Source organism: Martes martes, assembly GCF_963455335.1.
Source record: "Martes martes genome assembly, chromosome: X".
Taxonomy (NCBI): Eukaryota; Metazoa; Chordata; class Mammalia; order Carnivora; family Mustelidae; genus Martes; species Martes martes.
The window spans coordinates 55,162,497-55,179,425 of record NC_137897.1 but is presented as its reverse complement, the minus strand read 5'-3'; the positions used below and the strand labels follow the sequence as shown (position 1 = coordinate 55,179,425).

Below are 16,929 nucleotides of genomic sequence, written 5' to 3'. Positions count from 1 at the left end.
TAAGGAGTGTATTTTCTGCTTTTCTGCTTAAGCTACTCCTTACTACAAGAATACCCTTACTTCTTTTCTCTCTACTTATATTCCATCTATCCCACCTGAAGAGTGGTTGACAAACTTGTCCTTACCCACCCCAATTTAAATCAAAAGCACACACTTTGTACTGAAAATTGTACCCCAAAGAATGCTTGGGATTTAATTCCTGTTTTGGCATGGGACATATAATAAAAGATCTTGGGGGCGCCTGGGTGGCTCAGTGGGTTAAGCCTCTGCCTTTGGCTCAGGTCATGATCTCAGGGTCTTGGGATCGAGCCCCGCATCGGGGTCTCTGCTTGGCGGGGAGCCTGCTTCTCCCTCTCTCTCTGCCTGCCTCTCTGCCTACTTGTGATCTCTCTCTGTCAAATAGATAAATAAAATCTTAAAAAAAAAAAGATCTTGGAACTGGGTCAAGACCTGGCTCAGTACCAACATTCTTTCAGGTGATAGCATGCACTTTGTCCAGGTTTCTTATCCCCACTATCCAAATCATCTTCCTGTATTCCAAGTGTATCAGGCTTTTTTAAAAAAGATTTTATTTATACTTGAGAGAGAGGGAGGGAGAAGCAGACTCACCACTGAGCAAAGAGCCCAACATGGGGCTCGAACCCAGGACCCTGGGATCAAGACCTGAGCCAAAGGCAGATACCTAACCAACTGAGCCACCCAGGTGCCCCTATCAGGCTTTCAAAATAGGTCTGATCCTTCAAGTCTTGCTTTTAATACCTGGCTAATGTCTTAATAACCCAGAAGGAAAAAAAAAAACCAATCAGAAGCACATCTGCTCCTCATGCACCTGTACCCTAAACCTTCATCTTTCTGTGCAGTGAAGGGCAGAAGGGGAATAAGATAAGACACTATTTGACCAAGTTTTCCCAACTATATAAACTACTCCCATCCACTTCCAGCTTTGGATTCTCTTCCTGAATACTCGAGCTGGAGCTAGACCCAAACTCTGCCTGTTTTCATTACTGGTTTCTGGATTTGGTCCACTCCCATATACAAAACTCCAAAACTTCCCTCAAATTTTCTGTTCAGCTATAGCTCCTCATCCTGCATCTAAACCATATGACAGAAGCCTCTCATGTAAGTGATCTCTTCTTCCTGTGGTACTTATGGATTTAAAATGTTTTATATTATTTAATTTCTTCCTTTTAAATATCATCCCAAAGCCTAGCATAATGTCTGTTATAGTGCTGGCCCAACAGAATTTTCTGTGACCATGGAGATGGTCCGTATTTGTGCTGTCCTATAGTAGCCATGTGTAGCTATTGGGCACTTGACAATATTGGGCTGGTGTGAAAAAGTGACTGAATTTTAAATTTCATCATATCTTAGTTCACTTAAGTTTAAATAGCCATTTGTGGGGACGCCTGGGTGGCTCAGTTGGTTAAGCCGCTGCCTTCGGCTCGGGTCATGATCCCAGGGTCCTGGGATCGAGTCCCACATCGGGCTCCTTGCTCAGCGGGGAGCCTGCTTCTCTCGCTGCCTCTGCCTGCCTCTCTGCCTACTTGTGTGTACTCTCTCTGACAAATAAATAAATAAAATCTAAAAAAAAAAAAAAAAAAAAAAAAAAAAAAAAAAAAAAAAATAGCCATTTGTGGCTAGTGATTATTATAATGAATAGCCCAGGCTTGGAACTGTGTAAATAATTAATTAATATTTAGTTGGTAACAGGAAGATGACAAAACTTCCTTCCCCACAAAAGCTCCCATCTAGGAATTCTAGACTAACAAAGGAAATCAGGATCACACAAAATCTCAAAGACTGAGATGTCAGCAGCTGTTTAAAACCACAGTGGCAAATAAAAGGGATGTGAACTTCAGCAGTAGCCAAAATTTTTCAGTAACAACAAATGAGGGACAAACACACCTTTATGCCTTCTTTGGGATCCTCTCGTATATTTATTTGAGAGGCTTTCTCACGAGACGGGCAGAGAAGATCCAAGATTTCTTCGTTGTAAATCTGGTATTGTTAAAAATAAAGTGGTAAAAACAAGATGTTAACAGTGGTAATCTGAGGGTGGTGGGATCATAGGTGATTTTTAAAATTCTTTGTGACTTTCTGTATTAAAAAATTTTTACAACATATTATTTTCATAGTTAAGAAAAGGCCTTTAATCTCACATGTAACTTTTTGATACAAGAATGAATACACATATTCATCGTAACAAAACTGAGACTGCTCTCTCAAGACAGTTTCTTGGGAACAGCAGACACAGTGAAAAATTACACAAATGCCCAAATTCAGTTCTTTGACAGTACCATAACATCATCACCTTCCCTGATTTTGCTACAACGTTTAAGTAACAGGTCCTTAGTGGAAGGTGAAATGGGAAGCACACAGGAGAAGTGGCGGCCAATATTTCAACAACCAGAACTTTCAGCATTTACAACAGTGTTTAGTACATAGCAAGCACCACATTTGTTTGCTATTATTGTTGTTGCTGCAATTTAACATACGAGGTTCTTCAGTAATTTTTACATTTGATTACCTGACCACAACTGGGTTAATCAAGAGATTCAAGAAGGCTAAATCTAAATGATGTTTAACTCCCAGTCTTCCAACTCTACATCTCCAATACCCATTAATGTATTAAGATTCAACTCCAGGATGAAGTATTCACATACAATATATAATTTCATGCTTATATTATGTAAGTTTAATCATTGCTTGTCAAAGATATCACTGCTATGGAACCAACTAGCTAGTTTCCCCAAAACCATAAATTTCCTGAACATGTGTCTGAGGTCACGAAGTTAGATGTAACTGGCCAATCCAGTTGTATAGTGATATTCACTAGAATGAAAACCCCACAAGGGTAGGGATTTTTATGTTTTGTTCACAGATACATCCCAAGTACCTAGAACAGGCCCTGTAACACAGTAGGTATTCAGTAACATCTGTTGAACAAACACATTCTATCACACAGCTCAATACTTCACCCATTTTCTCTAACATTCTTCATGAAGTAGAAGCATTATCACTTAGGCCTCAAAACAGTAAAGGGAAATCAAATCTTTTTCTGCAGACTCTATAGGGAATCAGCAGCAGAGGCCAAATTGGAATTAAAGAACTCCTATCATCTTTTTATGCGGCAATGCCAATTCCTCTAACAATCAGATTAAACAGACTATTCTGACAAAAAAAGAACTGGGCGGGAGCCAGCTCCAACTGAGCCAGTAAATTTTCTCTATCAATTTATTAAAATGTACTTTACTAAAAATGCAATTTACTAATTTTAGTCATGCCAGGAAAAAACTTGATTTGGATTTTTTTCTACCCGAAGATATATTTGAATTGAGTATAATTAAAGATAAATCATTTACCTCCAAGTACGACACTTTCAGAGTAAATTCGATGTCACTCCTTTTATCAATTTCTTTGAAGAGCAATTGTATTACCCTTGGGATGACCCCAACTGTTGGTTCATTCTCTTGCTCTGCAGTATATGCACCTCCCATTGAATAGGTTTTTCCAGAGCCAGTCTGCCCGTAGGCCAGGACGGTTGCATTGTATCCTGGCAAAATAGAAGTCATAAGCATAGTAATGCTCAAATATTTTCATCCAATCAACAAATACCCTTTCCTTCAGCAATTACTTGCAACAAAATTGAGACTGCTCCCTTGAGACAGGGGTCTCTTCGGAATAGCAGACACAGAGAAAACTTATATGCGTGCCAGGATTTTGCATTACTCCAAGCCAGCAAAGGAGAAAAATACCAGCCCCAGAATGTGTGCCCCTCTTCATTGCCCTTAAAAGCTAAGAAGTCGAAAGGTATGACTGAGATAATGAAGGTGGCCGACTCACTGCCAAGAAGCCATTCAGAGCTTTCCAATTCTACTTTTAGCCATGTTAAATTATGGGAACTAAATGAAAGTCTTAGAAGGTTCATAAATATAAGGGATTCCAATGTATGTGTTTTTGATGACCAGTCTTCATCTTAAAAGTCACCAAAGTTGATTTTTATAATCAATGAAAGCATCCACTCCTTATCTAAACTCTCAGACTGCATCTGGACCATATATATCAGGCTCCTTGGCCTTTTTTTTTTCCTTTTTAAAAGAACTTGTTTGTCTAAATGAAGACCTTCCTTGATATTCTGAAAGATCATAAGATGTTCCATTAAGATTTTCACTGTAATAAATAGCTAGTATCACCTGGCATGACCATGGGACAAAAGAATAACATTCTACAATGTTCTACAATACCACAGATATGTATATATAGTAATAACTGGGGAAACCAAGTTGTAGTACTTTTCCCAAAATATTCAGGGCTCTCTGGTATTGGGAATTCAGAGTACAGGATGATGAAGTTGAGCTGACTGAAAAATATTGGCTTCGTATTTGCAACTGAGAGCAATGTTAACCAAACATATATATTGGCATCACTATCTATTTTATATTGCCTCTAAAGACTATAATTTAATTCTCACAGATTCCCAAGTTAAGATAAAATTATAGAACTATAGTGCTCTTATTGAGCTATGAAGCAAGATTCTGAGGAAGATGACCAGATAATGAAGGGTGTGGAAACCATACTGTTTCCAGAACAGCTAAAGGAAAGAGCTGTGGTTTATTATAAGAAACTTGAGCAGAATCACATAATTGTCTTCTTTTTAAAATTTTTTTTATTTTTTAAATAAACATATAATGTATTATTAGCCCCAGGGGTACAGGTCTGTGAATCTCCACGTTTACACACTTCACAGCACTCACCATAGCACATACCCTCCCCAATGTCCATAACCCCACCACCCTCTCCCTACCCCCTTCCCCCGGCAACCCTCAGTTTATTTGTGAGATTAAGAGTCTCTTATGGTTTGTCTCCCTCCCAGTCCAATCTTGTTTCATTTATTCTTTTCCTACCCCCAAAATCCCCCACGTTGCATCTCCACTTCCTCCTATCAGGGAGATCATATGATAGCTGTCTTTCTCCGATTGACTTATTTCACATAATTGTCTTCTAAATGTGTAAATAGGAAAAAGATTAACTTTATAATGGAGAAGCCTGGCAGATAACACCATAATCGAATAATCAAAATGAACATCATAAAAAAAAATGAACATCAGCAGTAATGAAACAAATCATCATGTGCTACCAGACAGGATTCAATGGGAAGAACACAGCACCACTTCTGTGATATTCCTGCTAGAGACATACAACCTGAATTCAGTCATTAATAAACATCAGACAGACCAAAAATGGTAAACAGTTTACAAAACAACTGGCCTGTGATCTTCAAGAATCAGGACCACAAAATTAGAAAAAAAATAAAGAGAGAGAGACTGAAAAAACTTTAGAATGAAAGAGACTAGATAGAGACAGTACAACTAAATACAAGTGCTTTTGAACGAGATCCTTTTACTCTAAAGGACATTATTGGGACAACTGGTGAAACCTGAAACCTGAATGAAGTCTGAGGACTAGATGGTAGTAATGCAGCAATGCTAATTTCATCATTTTGATGCTTACATTGTAGTTATGTAGGAGGAAGCCCTTGATTGTAGCAAATATACACTGAAGTATTTAGGGGGCATCAGGTCAACACTTCATCTCAAATGATTCAGGAAAAAAAAAGTTCTTTATGCTGTTCTTGCAACATTTCTCTAAGTTTGACATTATTGCTTTAATATTTTAAAAATGTGAAGCGAAGTGTTCAGTGTCCTCTGAGCCACATCATCATTTAAAGAAGTGGAAAAAATATGTAAATTTGCCTAGAGGGATGAGCTAACATCATGGGCCGAAATTATAGGGAAGCAAATTTCATCTCAATATAATCTAGTGCAATTGGAGTTGTCCAAAATCCAAACAATGGGACCACCTTGTGAGTCAGTGAGTTCTGTATCAGAAATAAAATTTAAATGGACACTAGAAGTTCACTTAGAGAAATTTCTGGAAAGCATTTTTCTTTGGATACAAAGTAAGACTACATGATGTACAAATGTGCCTTTCATCTTTAAGGGACTGGTGTGAAGTGGTTTTACTTCTTTTACATAGACCTCTGCTTTGAATCCTGAATAACCTCTGTACTGGAATAATAGTAATTAAACACCCCTCAGGCACTGCTCCCTTCTTTAGAACCCTGCTTTCATGCTGTGGTCTTCAACAACACTAAAGTCTTAGTTTCTTCAATAAAGATTATTAACTGGTCAGAGGACTCAGGCACTTTAGGAAACAGCCTTCTTCACCTAAAAGAATTCCATTCATCATGCAAGATCTCTCTCAAAGATTCCCTGTGCTGTTAAATTCACCCCTAATCTCCCACACAGAGTTAGTGCCATCCTTTTGGTTTTCATAACACTTTGAAAGCAGTGCTACTTCTACAGCAGCACTGATTTTATTGTGTATTTTTAATTCTTAAAATATTTTTTCTTAAAGATAAGTGCAAAAAGGTTAAAATGTTTTATGTATTTAAAATTACGTATGTAGTCATCTACTTCCACTCCCACTCTTGGACTTTGAACTCTTCCAGGGCCTGAAAGCTATATAATTTTTCTTTGAATCCTCAACAGGCTTCAGAGTACCTGGGCCTTAAGTAGGTCGGCAAATGATCATCTTCAGCACCCATGAAAGAGCTTAGAATCTAATGAAGTTCCAGGACAAACAAAAATATATATACAAGTCAAAGATGGGCAGAACCACAGAAAGCAAATACAGTAGAAAACTAGCACCAAGGGTACAGACTTTCACAAATGATACTGAGTTGGTTACTAGGCTGTGGGCTTTTTGAAGGCAGGACTCACGTTTCATCCATTCCTCTATTTGCAGCACTCATGTACCATGGCTGACACAAAAATATGCTCGAGAACCGGTGGAAGAATCAAATAGCCTCACCTTTAAATATGCCTTTTATGAGTGGTGCTACCGCTGTATTGAAGACTTCTTCCTGTTCCGTAGACGGGTCAAACACAAAATCGTAGGTAAAGGATTTGTCAGTACCAACCACCACCTAAAGAAGGCAAGGGACAAGGAGTAAGAAAAATGCAAGGCGAGACCACGCCCCTCACTGCCATTTGGCCCCAGCTGTTCAGAGGCAGGCCCAGGACTCTTCCTACGCACCTGAGGTTCCCCGGGTACGAAGGAAAGGCACATCTGGCAGCCCTCACTAATCTCTTTGGGGACCAGAGGGCGACATCGCAGTGCCACTCTTACAGGAATTCCCTTCACCTCTTCCTTCATGATCCTACCGCAGCACCGTCTCTGCACAGGGGGGAAAAGAAAAGATACTTGCTGATGAATCTTGATGGGTCGGGAGGGGTGGGAGTTCCCGCCCGCCTTGAAGGGTGGGATGGGTTACGGAACTCGGCAGTAGCGGTGGCAGCCTCCCCATCCCCAGCGGGATCGCTGCCTGCGGAGAGTCACTGACCCTCAGACTTGGCCACGACCGGACAGCCCGTCAGCCCCACGCTCTGGAGAGAGAGAAGTGAAGTCTGAAATGAAAAGGAAAGCCCCCAGCGGAGATGTCGACAAAGAACCTAAGCCCCAGCGTACCGGGAAAGGCAGATCCTGAGCTAAGGTGTGCCCCCTTAACTCACCAAACTAAACGTCCCTTTCCTGGTCTCCCGCCGCCCTGTCCCGACCGGAGCTTTAACCGCCAAGTTTCAAATCAGTCTCTGAGGCGCCAGCCAATCGGAGCGCAGACAGATTGCGGGACGAGCACGCACGTCGGCGCGCGCAGGAAGACGCGTTGGGAAGGGGAGGACCTGCGCGCCGCACCCTGAACCCGCCCCTTCCGACCCACCGGAGCATCCGCTTCCGGTTTCCACACTGGATCTGCGGTGAGCGGCTCCTGGGGTTCTTGAGGCTTGCGGGTAGGTGAGGTGGTCTGGCGTGTACCGCGGCTTATGCGCGGGACTCCAGCGGAATGCGGGGCGGGGACCTGGAGGATGGCTGGCGGTGGAGGAGGGGTCGTTTTGGGGACCCCCACCATTACTGATTACGACTACGGGATGTGGGGCGGTGCCGAGTCCCTATGGATAGTTGGAGGCAGCCCTCCTTTGGACTTCGAAAATTAGACGCTCCTGATTTCCCCTTCTCTGGAATGAATACGGTAACATCTATTTTTCAGGATTGTTGTGAGAAAGGAGGTCATCTCTATGGAGTAACTAACAGGTTGCTTGGCATCCAGATGTTCAGCAAAGTTAATTGTTTTCTTCCGTCTTTTTTCTTCTTTCTCTCTCTCAGTCTCTGTCACCAGGAAGTGGGCTGAGCCCATAGACTGACACCCTTGGGGTGGAGTGGAGTTGTTTTTTGAAACTTGCTGGACTGCAGACCCTTTTGAACCGTTTTTTTGTCAGCTTTGATTCACCCTTGCTTCCATTCCAGGGCCTTGCTGGAGATGGACAGCCGAATTCCTTATGATGACTACCCCGTGGTTTTTCTGCCTGCCTATGAGAATCCCCCAGCATGGATTCCGCCTCATGAGGTGGGAATGCTTGAGGAGGGGATTCATCCCTGTGGGCATGAGATGGTATATGAAAGGTAGAATGGCAGGGTTAGAAATCTCAGTAGAGGGTGAATTCTAGCCTTTGTTGTAGCCAGGGGACCCAGAAGTTGGATTCTGAACAACTGGGCCCATTGGGAGCTTCTGATGGTATCCTCTTGCCAGAGTCCATTCACAACAGAGAATTCTGGAAATTCAGAGCCCTAGTTTCTATTCTCTCAAGATAAAGAGGTGGGGGAGCTACTGGGCTGCTTACATTTCCCACTGCTATCCACCTCCCCATTTGGGTAGTGTTAGCTGTTCTGCTTATAACTAAGTTCATGGCCGCACCTTTTCCTGACTTCATGGTGATACATTTTTAGTCCAGATGAAGGTGTGTATAAAATCTAAGGCTGGTAGTCAGATTTCTGGGGTTGCTGTGTCTTGCAGAGGGTGTATCACCCAGACTACAACAATGAGTTGACCCAGTTTCTGCCCCGAATCGTCACACTGAAGAAGCCCCCTGGAGCTCAGGTGAGCCTATGGAACAATTGTGTCTTTTTTTTTTTTTTTTAGATTTTATTTATTTATTTGAGAGAGAGAGAGAGAGCACATGCACAGGTCGGGGGAGTGCAGAGGGAGAGGGAGAAACAGACTCCCTGCTGAGGACCCTGAGATCATGACCTGAGCCAAAGGCAGATGCTTAACCGACTGAGTCACCCAGGTGCCCTGGAACAATTGTGTCTTATTCCAGGCTAGCTTTGTCTGTACCAGGCCCAGAAGTTGACAGTGGTTGAGGGGATGGATGGGAAAGCAGGTAGGAAGGTAAGGAAACTTTAATGGGCAGAAAATCTGAGATACCACTTCCATAATTTCTGACTCCTCTCTGAGGAACACGTAAGCCAGGCTGGCATACAGTGATGCTATTAGATGTTCTTATGTGCATGGCCTATATTGATCTGAGCTCTTGTCTTACAGTTGGGATTTAATATCCGAGGAGGAAAGGCCTCCCAGCTAGGAATCTTTATCTCCAAGGTATGTGGGCCTGGTAGGCAATATGGATTGCTCATTCCCTTTGTTAAATTACCAGATTGCAGAACCCTAGTGTCAAAGGCCTTGGAAGAAAATGATACAGTAGACCTACAGAAGGGGCATCATGGGGACACCCTTTCCCATGTAAAACTTCTCACCTGGCAAACCATCTGTTTCCTTACATTGTCTCACACACATGCACGCTAGCACCTTACGTTTGAATAGCACTTAATTTCACTTACAGCCTTATGAAATTCTCTCACCTCAATCTCATGTATTCTCTCCTTGCCAACAGGTTATTCCCGACTCGGATGCACATCGGGCAGGACTTCAGGAAGGGGACCAAGTCCTAGCTGTGAATGATGTGGATTTCCAAGACATTGAACACAGCAAGGTGAGCACAGCATCTGGGCTTTGGTGAAGTGAGAAGTCATCCCTGGTAGGAAAGGTTGGACAGGATTAGCCTAGTCTCTAACTTGATAAGAAGGAGTCTCCAATGAGGAAGTCCATTAGGAAGAAGCAGCTAGTAGTGACCCGGAAGGTTGGAGTAGCAAATGATTTTCCTCTTGTTATGGTACTGTCCTGGATCGTATCTTCGTTTGTACAAGCTGCTGTGTTCCTTCCAGGCTGTTGAGATCCTGAAGACAGCCCGTGAGATCAGCATGCGTGTCCGCTTCTTTCCCTACAGTAAGTGCCACTCGCTTTTTCGTTTACCTGGGAGGGCCCTGGGTAGGAACTCTTTAAATACAGATTACTAAAGCCCCTGCTGCCACCAAGCTGGGGATAGGGAACTGGGAGCGCAGGCCTGAAAGTAACCCGTTCTTGTCTTCCTTTTCTTTTCTCCTTTTCCCCAGATTATCATCGTCAGAAAGAGAGGACTGTACACTAGAGAGTTGCAGCCCATAGCCCTCCACATGGAATCTTCTAGGACAAGCTGGTTAGGCCTCAGGGAAGCCTCTTGGGAAACTCTACTCTCAGCCCCACCCTGGCAGAGCGGAGTGGGGAGGCTGGGGACACGGTGAGGCCCCGCCACCAAGCCATCTAGCCAACTGCATTACCCAGACTCTTCTGTACTTCTTGTTCCCTCATTCTGTAGGTGGGCTTCATTCCCTGAAACTGGAAGAATGGAGATCTCTAGATATAGCCTGTGGAGAGCCCGGCTAGAAAAGGCAACTGACATTTATTGGGGACCACGTGCTAGACAACTGCACATGTCATACCGTGTTCACTGGAGTGTAGAAATCAATAGAAGAAAGAATCTTGAGGCAACTGATGTTTATTGACTACTGCGTGCTAACCAACTACACATTTGCCCTCTCATTTTCATCAGAGTCTAGAAATCAGTAGCAAAAAGAATCCTGGGGGCCTGCCTTCTCATCCCATTGTTGTACTACCTGTCTCAGACCCTCCAGAGACTCCCTGGGATTGTTTTTCCCCATCTCCCTCCTCCTATCCTCTTCTCTCCCCTGCCCTCCCGCCCTCCAAAGTAAAAGGCAATGCTGAGGAAATGTTGGTGTGACTTTTGGATGATACTGACTGGGTTTTAAATGCTATTGAGGCAAAAATAAAAGCTCTTCCAAGGAGAGGAGCCAGTGGGAAGTACCAGCACAACTGTATCTGGCCAGTCCATCAGGAAGGTGCAGGAACCTTCCCTTCAGTGTAACTGAGGAATGGTATAGGGTGAGGTGAGTACTGGAAGAAACAGTGCCCCTTCCCTCATGAACTTTGGGGTTTTCTTTGCAGGGACGTGGTATTAAGGTAGTTGTCTTCTTCCCCAGGATCTTTGATCTGGAACACAAACGAAGGGAGAGGCTTAGAGGCATTCCTTTCAGGGACAGCAGTAGGAAATTGGTTCCCAATTTCCAGCTTGTAGGCTGAGTGGTACTTTTGACTTCCCTCCTTTTCTCCACTCCAACACCCACATAACCTGCCACCGTCTTCGTTACCAGTTCATTGTTAGCGATTCCAGGCCACACTTTATGCCATTTCCATTGGCATCTTTAAAATACCCATTCAGAACAGAAAGGTTTCTAATAAGGTATGGGGTGAAGTCCCCCCATGATGAAAGTCCCCACTTTGCCGTGAAAGAATCCTAGGAAGCTTAAATGTGTATTTCCACGCCCTGGCCCTGGAGAGTGATTCTGTTGTTCTGGGGTGGAACCTGGCAATCTGAATTTTTAAAAAGGTCTTCAAATGTGGGAAGCCGTTCTAAACAGTATATGGCTAAACAGTTCTGGCTGTCTATAAATCCCATCTCAGCTTTACTACGCGCTACTGGCAGGTAGCAATGTCCTTGGGAGTGGAGTTGGAGGCAGTCTCCGATTCCTTGGGAAATTAGGCTCCTCCTCCTGCTTGCTGTGCTGCCCCCTAGTGGCCATCTGAAAAACTGGAGGCTGAGACTTGCCCAAAGGCCTGTTGGCTGAGTGGGCAGAATGTCGAGGTCAAGTACTCTGCCTGCCTTAACAGGTTTAAAAACAACTCTTCTAAGAACTGTGGTAGACATGGTAAAAAGTCCCAGCTAGGTGCCATGGGCCTGAGAGGCAAAAAGCCTCCTGCGCTAAATTTGTTCTCCCTTGGAGGTACCTGGAATGGGCAGGATGCAATTGCATTGTAACGGTCCAGGCATAGCATGGAGAAGACGAACGATAACAGGCTGAGGCCCAAGGACCAGTGGTTTATCGGGTGTAGATAAGAAACCACGGGTAATGAACTCTAACTGCCTTTGAGGTATCCCAGCTGCCATAGGACTGCATCCCCTAGAGATGGCTTTTAAACAGTCAAGAGAAGGTAAGGTGGGATTCCTGGGCCCTGCAAGAACTTTCCACCCCCCACAGCTGTGAGATGCAGTTGAGAAAGAACAATAGCATTTTCAGGGGTTATGTTTTAAAAAAAATTTTTTTAAAGTTTTAATCCATTTGACAGACGCAGCGAGAGAGGGAACACAATCAGGGGGAGTGGGAGAGGGAGAAGAAGGCTTCCCGCTGAGCAGGGAACCCAATGTAGGGCTTGATCCCAGGACCCTGGGATCATGACCTGAACTGAAGGCAGACACTTAACCGAGCTACCCAGGTGCCCCTAAAAATTTTTATTTTAAGTATGCTCCACACCCATCGTGGGGCTGGAACTCAGTGACCCTGATGTTAAGAGCCACGTGGTCCACTGACTGAGCCAGCCGGGTGCCCCTCGGGGGTTCTATTTTAACTCCTAAGCTCAGGAATTGTATGAAAGCTTGGTAAGTACCCAAGTATGTATGTATTTATTTTTAAATATTATTTATTTATTTGAAAGTGAGAGAACACAAGCAGGGAGGAGGAGTAGAGGCCAAGGGAAAGGCAGGAACCCCACCCCCCCACACACACTGAGCAGAGACCCTGATGTAGGGCTCGATCCCAGGACCCCAGGACCATGACCCGAGTGGAAGGCTGTGACACTTCACCGACTGAGCCACCCAGGCGCCCCAGTAGCCAAGTATTTAAATCTTAAATCTGAGGGTGGGGGAGATGGATTACTGGGAAGCCCAAATGCAATAAAGTCATCAGATTATACAGAGACTAAGTTATCAACAGGAACAATGTCTTTTGATGCCTGACTCTACGGAAGGCTCCAGTTGAATTTCCACCACTGTAGTGTGTATTAAGGTAAGAGGGATGTAGCTGGGGTTAAATCTCAGCTACCAGGGGGGCAGCTTCTAGGAAACTGAAGAATTCTGATCTTATCTCTTTTGCCTGAAGGAAGACCAGGGAGCTGTTGTTGGCTGAGGTTAGTCCCATTTTCCCTAAAATAGCAGTCAGCCCTGGCCATCAAATCAGCAAAAGGAAGTCTGCCTTCTCTGCATTACACTCCCTAGCCCAGCAAAGCTGGGAGAAAAGATAACCCTCTTCAGTGGGAATGAATTCTGGATGGCAGAGTGGAAGCCATGTGCTGGAATAATTGTGTGTGCGCACGCGTGCGTGCACTTGTGCAAAAGGCCAGGTTCAGAGATTCTGGGCCTTTGTGCTGCATGATGGGGAAATGAACCTTGTACCCACCCCAAGATAGGAAAAGCCAAGGTTATCCAAAAGAGTAAGCAGTGAGAGGTAGTTAGAGACAAGAGTACAACAGAAGTACAAAGGGAAATGGGCATTACATATTTCACATTCTAACCAGTTTGGGCACTGGTTTCAAACATCACACTGAGGTCTCTGGGTATTTCTTCCCTGTCATCTGCAGAGACTTGTTTGGACAAATGAGAAATGATACAAGGCACCAGATAGTGGTAAATGGTAACTCAAAGTGAATAGGGACGGATCCTTCTGAAGTCTAATGATGCCTCCCCAGGATATGAACCATAGAAGCCTTGAACCCATCACCTTTCTGTTCCCGAAACTGGTAAACTTCTCCCATGTAAACACAGCACAGTAGACCCTCGCCATAGGAATTGAACTCTAGGTGTGCCAGAAGTCGTAGTTCTTCCTTACCTTTTGTTGTTCAGATCAGTGTTGTTACCCACTTACACGATGATGATATCATCACCTCTTTCTGCTCCTACATCTACCCACTTATGTGACTCCTTGAAAACGATGTCTGTGAGAGAATGTGTTGCGGAGAGTTGAAACACTTAGTAGAGGTTTAGAGAGAATAATGTACCTGTCCTTCTTCTCTGCTAGTCTTACCAACTTCCCTATTGTTTTCCTCAGTCCCTTTTTCAAATAAAACATGGCGTAACACACACTTGTGGTGTCCTAGACCAGCCACTACAGTAGTTGAATCGTGTGTAGCTAGAAATTTAGGCTGCAAAAGCTCTCCTGGCCAGCTGTGTCCCATAGCTGCAGCTGAACCTGCATAAGCAAATGTTTAGAGGGATGCGTAGGTGGCTTGGTTGGTTAAGCGGCTGCGTTCGACTCAGGTCTTGATCCCAGGGTCATGGAATCGAGACCCGCATTGGGCTCCTTGCTCGGCAGGGAGCCTGCTTCTCCCTCTGTCTGCTGCTCCCCTTGCTTGTGCTCTGACAAGTAAATAAAAACTTTAAAAAAAATGCTCAGAAGGGAAAGAAACGTGCCTTCTTAAGGTTAAAACTTAAAAGGCGAACCAAAAAGAATCAAGGAAACTGTGTCCTTGAAAAGTGGCTGCTACGGCCACAAACCAAGTGGCCTACCTTCCTAGGACAGATCCAATCACAGTATACTGTCTTGATTAAGGAAGACCCCATGGAGCAGCCAACTTAAGGATTCAAAGCCTGTTGGACTCTGTGTTACAGGGGGAGACCAGACGGAGGCAGAGAAAACGAGAAACAAAGCAGGGTTTGGTCATTTGGGGAGGTTCCATATTTTTCCCCCTGCTTTATCCACAGATAATCATAACCATTAATGAATAGGCCTAAGATTATCCACAGATAATCATAACCATTAATGAATAGGCCTAAGTGGCCAAGGTATAGAGTTACTGATATGAGAGTGAACACTCAACATCTGGTCCTCCCAAGCACATGATCTTAGGAAGTCCAGTCCAATGACTGCCTGCAAACCGGGGTCGGGTACTCCTCACCCCTCCTCTCCTTCCAATACCAGGCAGTCTTAGAACCAGAAGTGGGGAATGGCCCTTGAGAAAGTTGTCCTGGCTCAACTTCTCAATGCTTACAATAGATAACTTTGAGACAAATCCCTGGGGGGGGGGTTGGCTGAGGAGGGGGCAAAATGTCCTGTGTGATGTCTTGCTGGTGGGCTCACCTGGCAGGCGCAGTTGAAGGTGTAGTACAGGAAGCTGGTGAGGAGCGGTATCTTCCCCACTGTGAGGTGGGTAAGTGGGCCAACCATCACCCCGAGTGAGGAGGAGGAAATTGATCCCGCCCCTGACACTCTTCCATCCCAGTCACACCTCCCTATCTCCAAAGCCCCACCCAGATACCCCCCTTCTCCTTGCTCTGCTCCCCCAGGCACATGAGTTTGGGCTTGTGCAGGGGTCGGCTCAGTGGTTTCCAGAAGCCTCTGGTTTGCCATGGGCCCTGCGTGTGAGGCTGTACATGGCAGCAGGTGGGTGGTGTGCTCTCTGTCCATCTGCTCATCACCTTGCACACGGACTTAGGGTTGGGGGCACGGCCATGCCCCCTCAGGCCCTGCCTGGAGCTGCGGGTAATCCGCAGGAGATCTCGGCAGTGACATGAAGGGGGAAGGGGAGGTTTTTGATCACTGCTTCAATCTCGTTACTAGATATCGGTCTATTCAGGTTGTCAATTTCTTCCTGGTTCAATTTTGGGAGTTTATAGTTTTCCAGGAATGCATCCATTTCATCTAGGTTGCTTAGCTTATTGGCATATAACTGTTGATAATAGCTTCTGATGATTGTTTCTACTTCCTTGGTGTTAGTTGTGATCTCTCCCTTTTCATTCATAATTTTATTAATTTGGGCTTTCTCTCTTTTCTTTTGGATTAGTGTGGCAAATAATACTAAAATTTGTATGGAATCAGAAGAGACCCCGAATTGCTAAGGAAATGTTGAAAAACAAAAATAAAACTGGTGGCATCACGTTACCTGATTTCAAGCTTTACTACAAAGCTGTGATCACCAAGACAGCATGGTACTGGCATAAAAACAGACACATGGACCAGTGGAACAGAGTAGAGAGCCCAGATATGGACCCTCAACTCTATGGTCAAATAATCTTTGACAAAACAGGAAAAAATATCCAGTGGAAAAAAGACAGTCTCTTCAATAAATGGTGCTGGGAAAACTGGACAGCTATATGTAGAAGAATGAAACTTGACCATTCTCTTACACCGTACACAAAGATAAACTCGAAATGGATAAAAGACCTCAACGTGAGACAGGAATCCATCAGAATCCTCGAGGAGAACATAGGGAGTAACCTCTTTGATATCAGCCATAGCAACTTCTTTCAAGATATGTCTCCAAAGGCGAAGGAAATAAAGGCAAAGATGAACTTCTGGGACTTCATCAAGATAAAAAGCTTCTGCACAGCAAAAGAAACAGTCATCAAAACAAAGAGGCAACCCACGGAATGGGAGAAGATATTTGCAAATGACAGTACAGATAAAAGGTTGATATCCAGGATCTATAAAGAACTCCTCAAACTCAACACACACAAAGCAGATAATCATATCAAAAAATGGGCAGAAGATATGAACAGACACTTCTCCAATGAAGACATACAAATGGCTACCAGACACATGAAAAAATGTTCATCATCACTAGCCATCAAGGAGATTCAAATCAAAACCACATTGAGATACCACCTGACACCAGTTAGAATGGCCAAAATTAGCAAGACAGGAAACAACGTGTGTTGGAGAGGATGTGGAGAAAGGGGAACCCTCTTACACTGTTGGTGGGAATGCAAACTGGTGCAGCCACTTTGGAGAACAGTGTGGAGATTCCTCAGGAAATTAAAAATAGATCTTCCCTATGACCCTGCAATTGCACTGCTGGGTATTTACCCCAAA

General features: G+C 44.1%; 2 protein-coding genes across 5 annotated transcripts in view; one reads left to right on the top strand and one right to left on the bottom strand.

Annotated features, from left to right (window-relative positions):
- KIF4A (kinesin family member 4A) overlaps positions 1 to 7,773 on the bottom strand; it is a 118,484-nt gene extending 110,711 nt beyond the window's left edge. The window contains exons 1-5 of the mRNA XM_080795062.1: positions 7,575 to 7,773; positions 7,099 to 7,239; positions 6,874 to 6,988; positions 3,363 to 3,553; positions 1,906 to 1,998 (exon numbers count right to left, since the gene is read on the bottom strand). Coding sequence (XP_080651188.1) covers positions 1,906 to 1,998; positions 3,363 to 3,553; positions 6,874 to 6,988; positions 7,099 to 7,218 — 519 coding nt within the window. The 5' untranslated portion in view covers positions 7,219 to 7,239; positions 7,575 to 7,773. The remainder of the gene's footprint in view (positions 1 to 1,905; positions 1,999 to 3,362; positions 3,554 to 6,873; positions 6,989 to 7,098; positions 7,240 to 7,574) is intronic.
- PDZD11 (PDZ domain containing 11) lies at positions 7,702 to 11,001 on the top strand. Of its 4 annotated transcripts, none has more exons than XM_080795065.1 (8): positions 7,723 to 7,817; positions 8,365 to 8,464; positions 8,912 to 8,995; positions 9,440 to 9,496; positions 9,789 to 9,887; positions 10,120 to 10,180; positions 10,348 to 10,430; positions 10,590 to 11,001. In XM_080795065.1, the coding sequence occupies exons 2-7, from the start codon at positions 8,378 to 8,380 to the stop codon at positions 10,380 to 10,382; spliced, it is 423 nt and encodes a 140-aa protein (XP_080651191.1). In that variant the 5' UTR covers positions 7,723 to 7,817; positions 8,365 to 8,377; the 3' UTR covers positions 10,383 to 10,430; positions 10,590 to 11,001. The 4 variants fall into 4 exon arrangements, with proteins under 4 accessions (XP_080651190.1, XP_080651191.1, XP_080651189.1 ...); XM_080795063.1 differs by having other exon boundaries at positions 7,779 to 7,850; XM_080795066.1 differs by lacking the exon at positions 7,723 to 7,817 and adding an exon at positions 8,127 to 8,151.
- Positions 11,002 to 16,929: the final 5,928 nt, after the last annotated feature.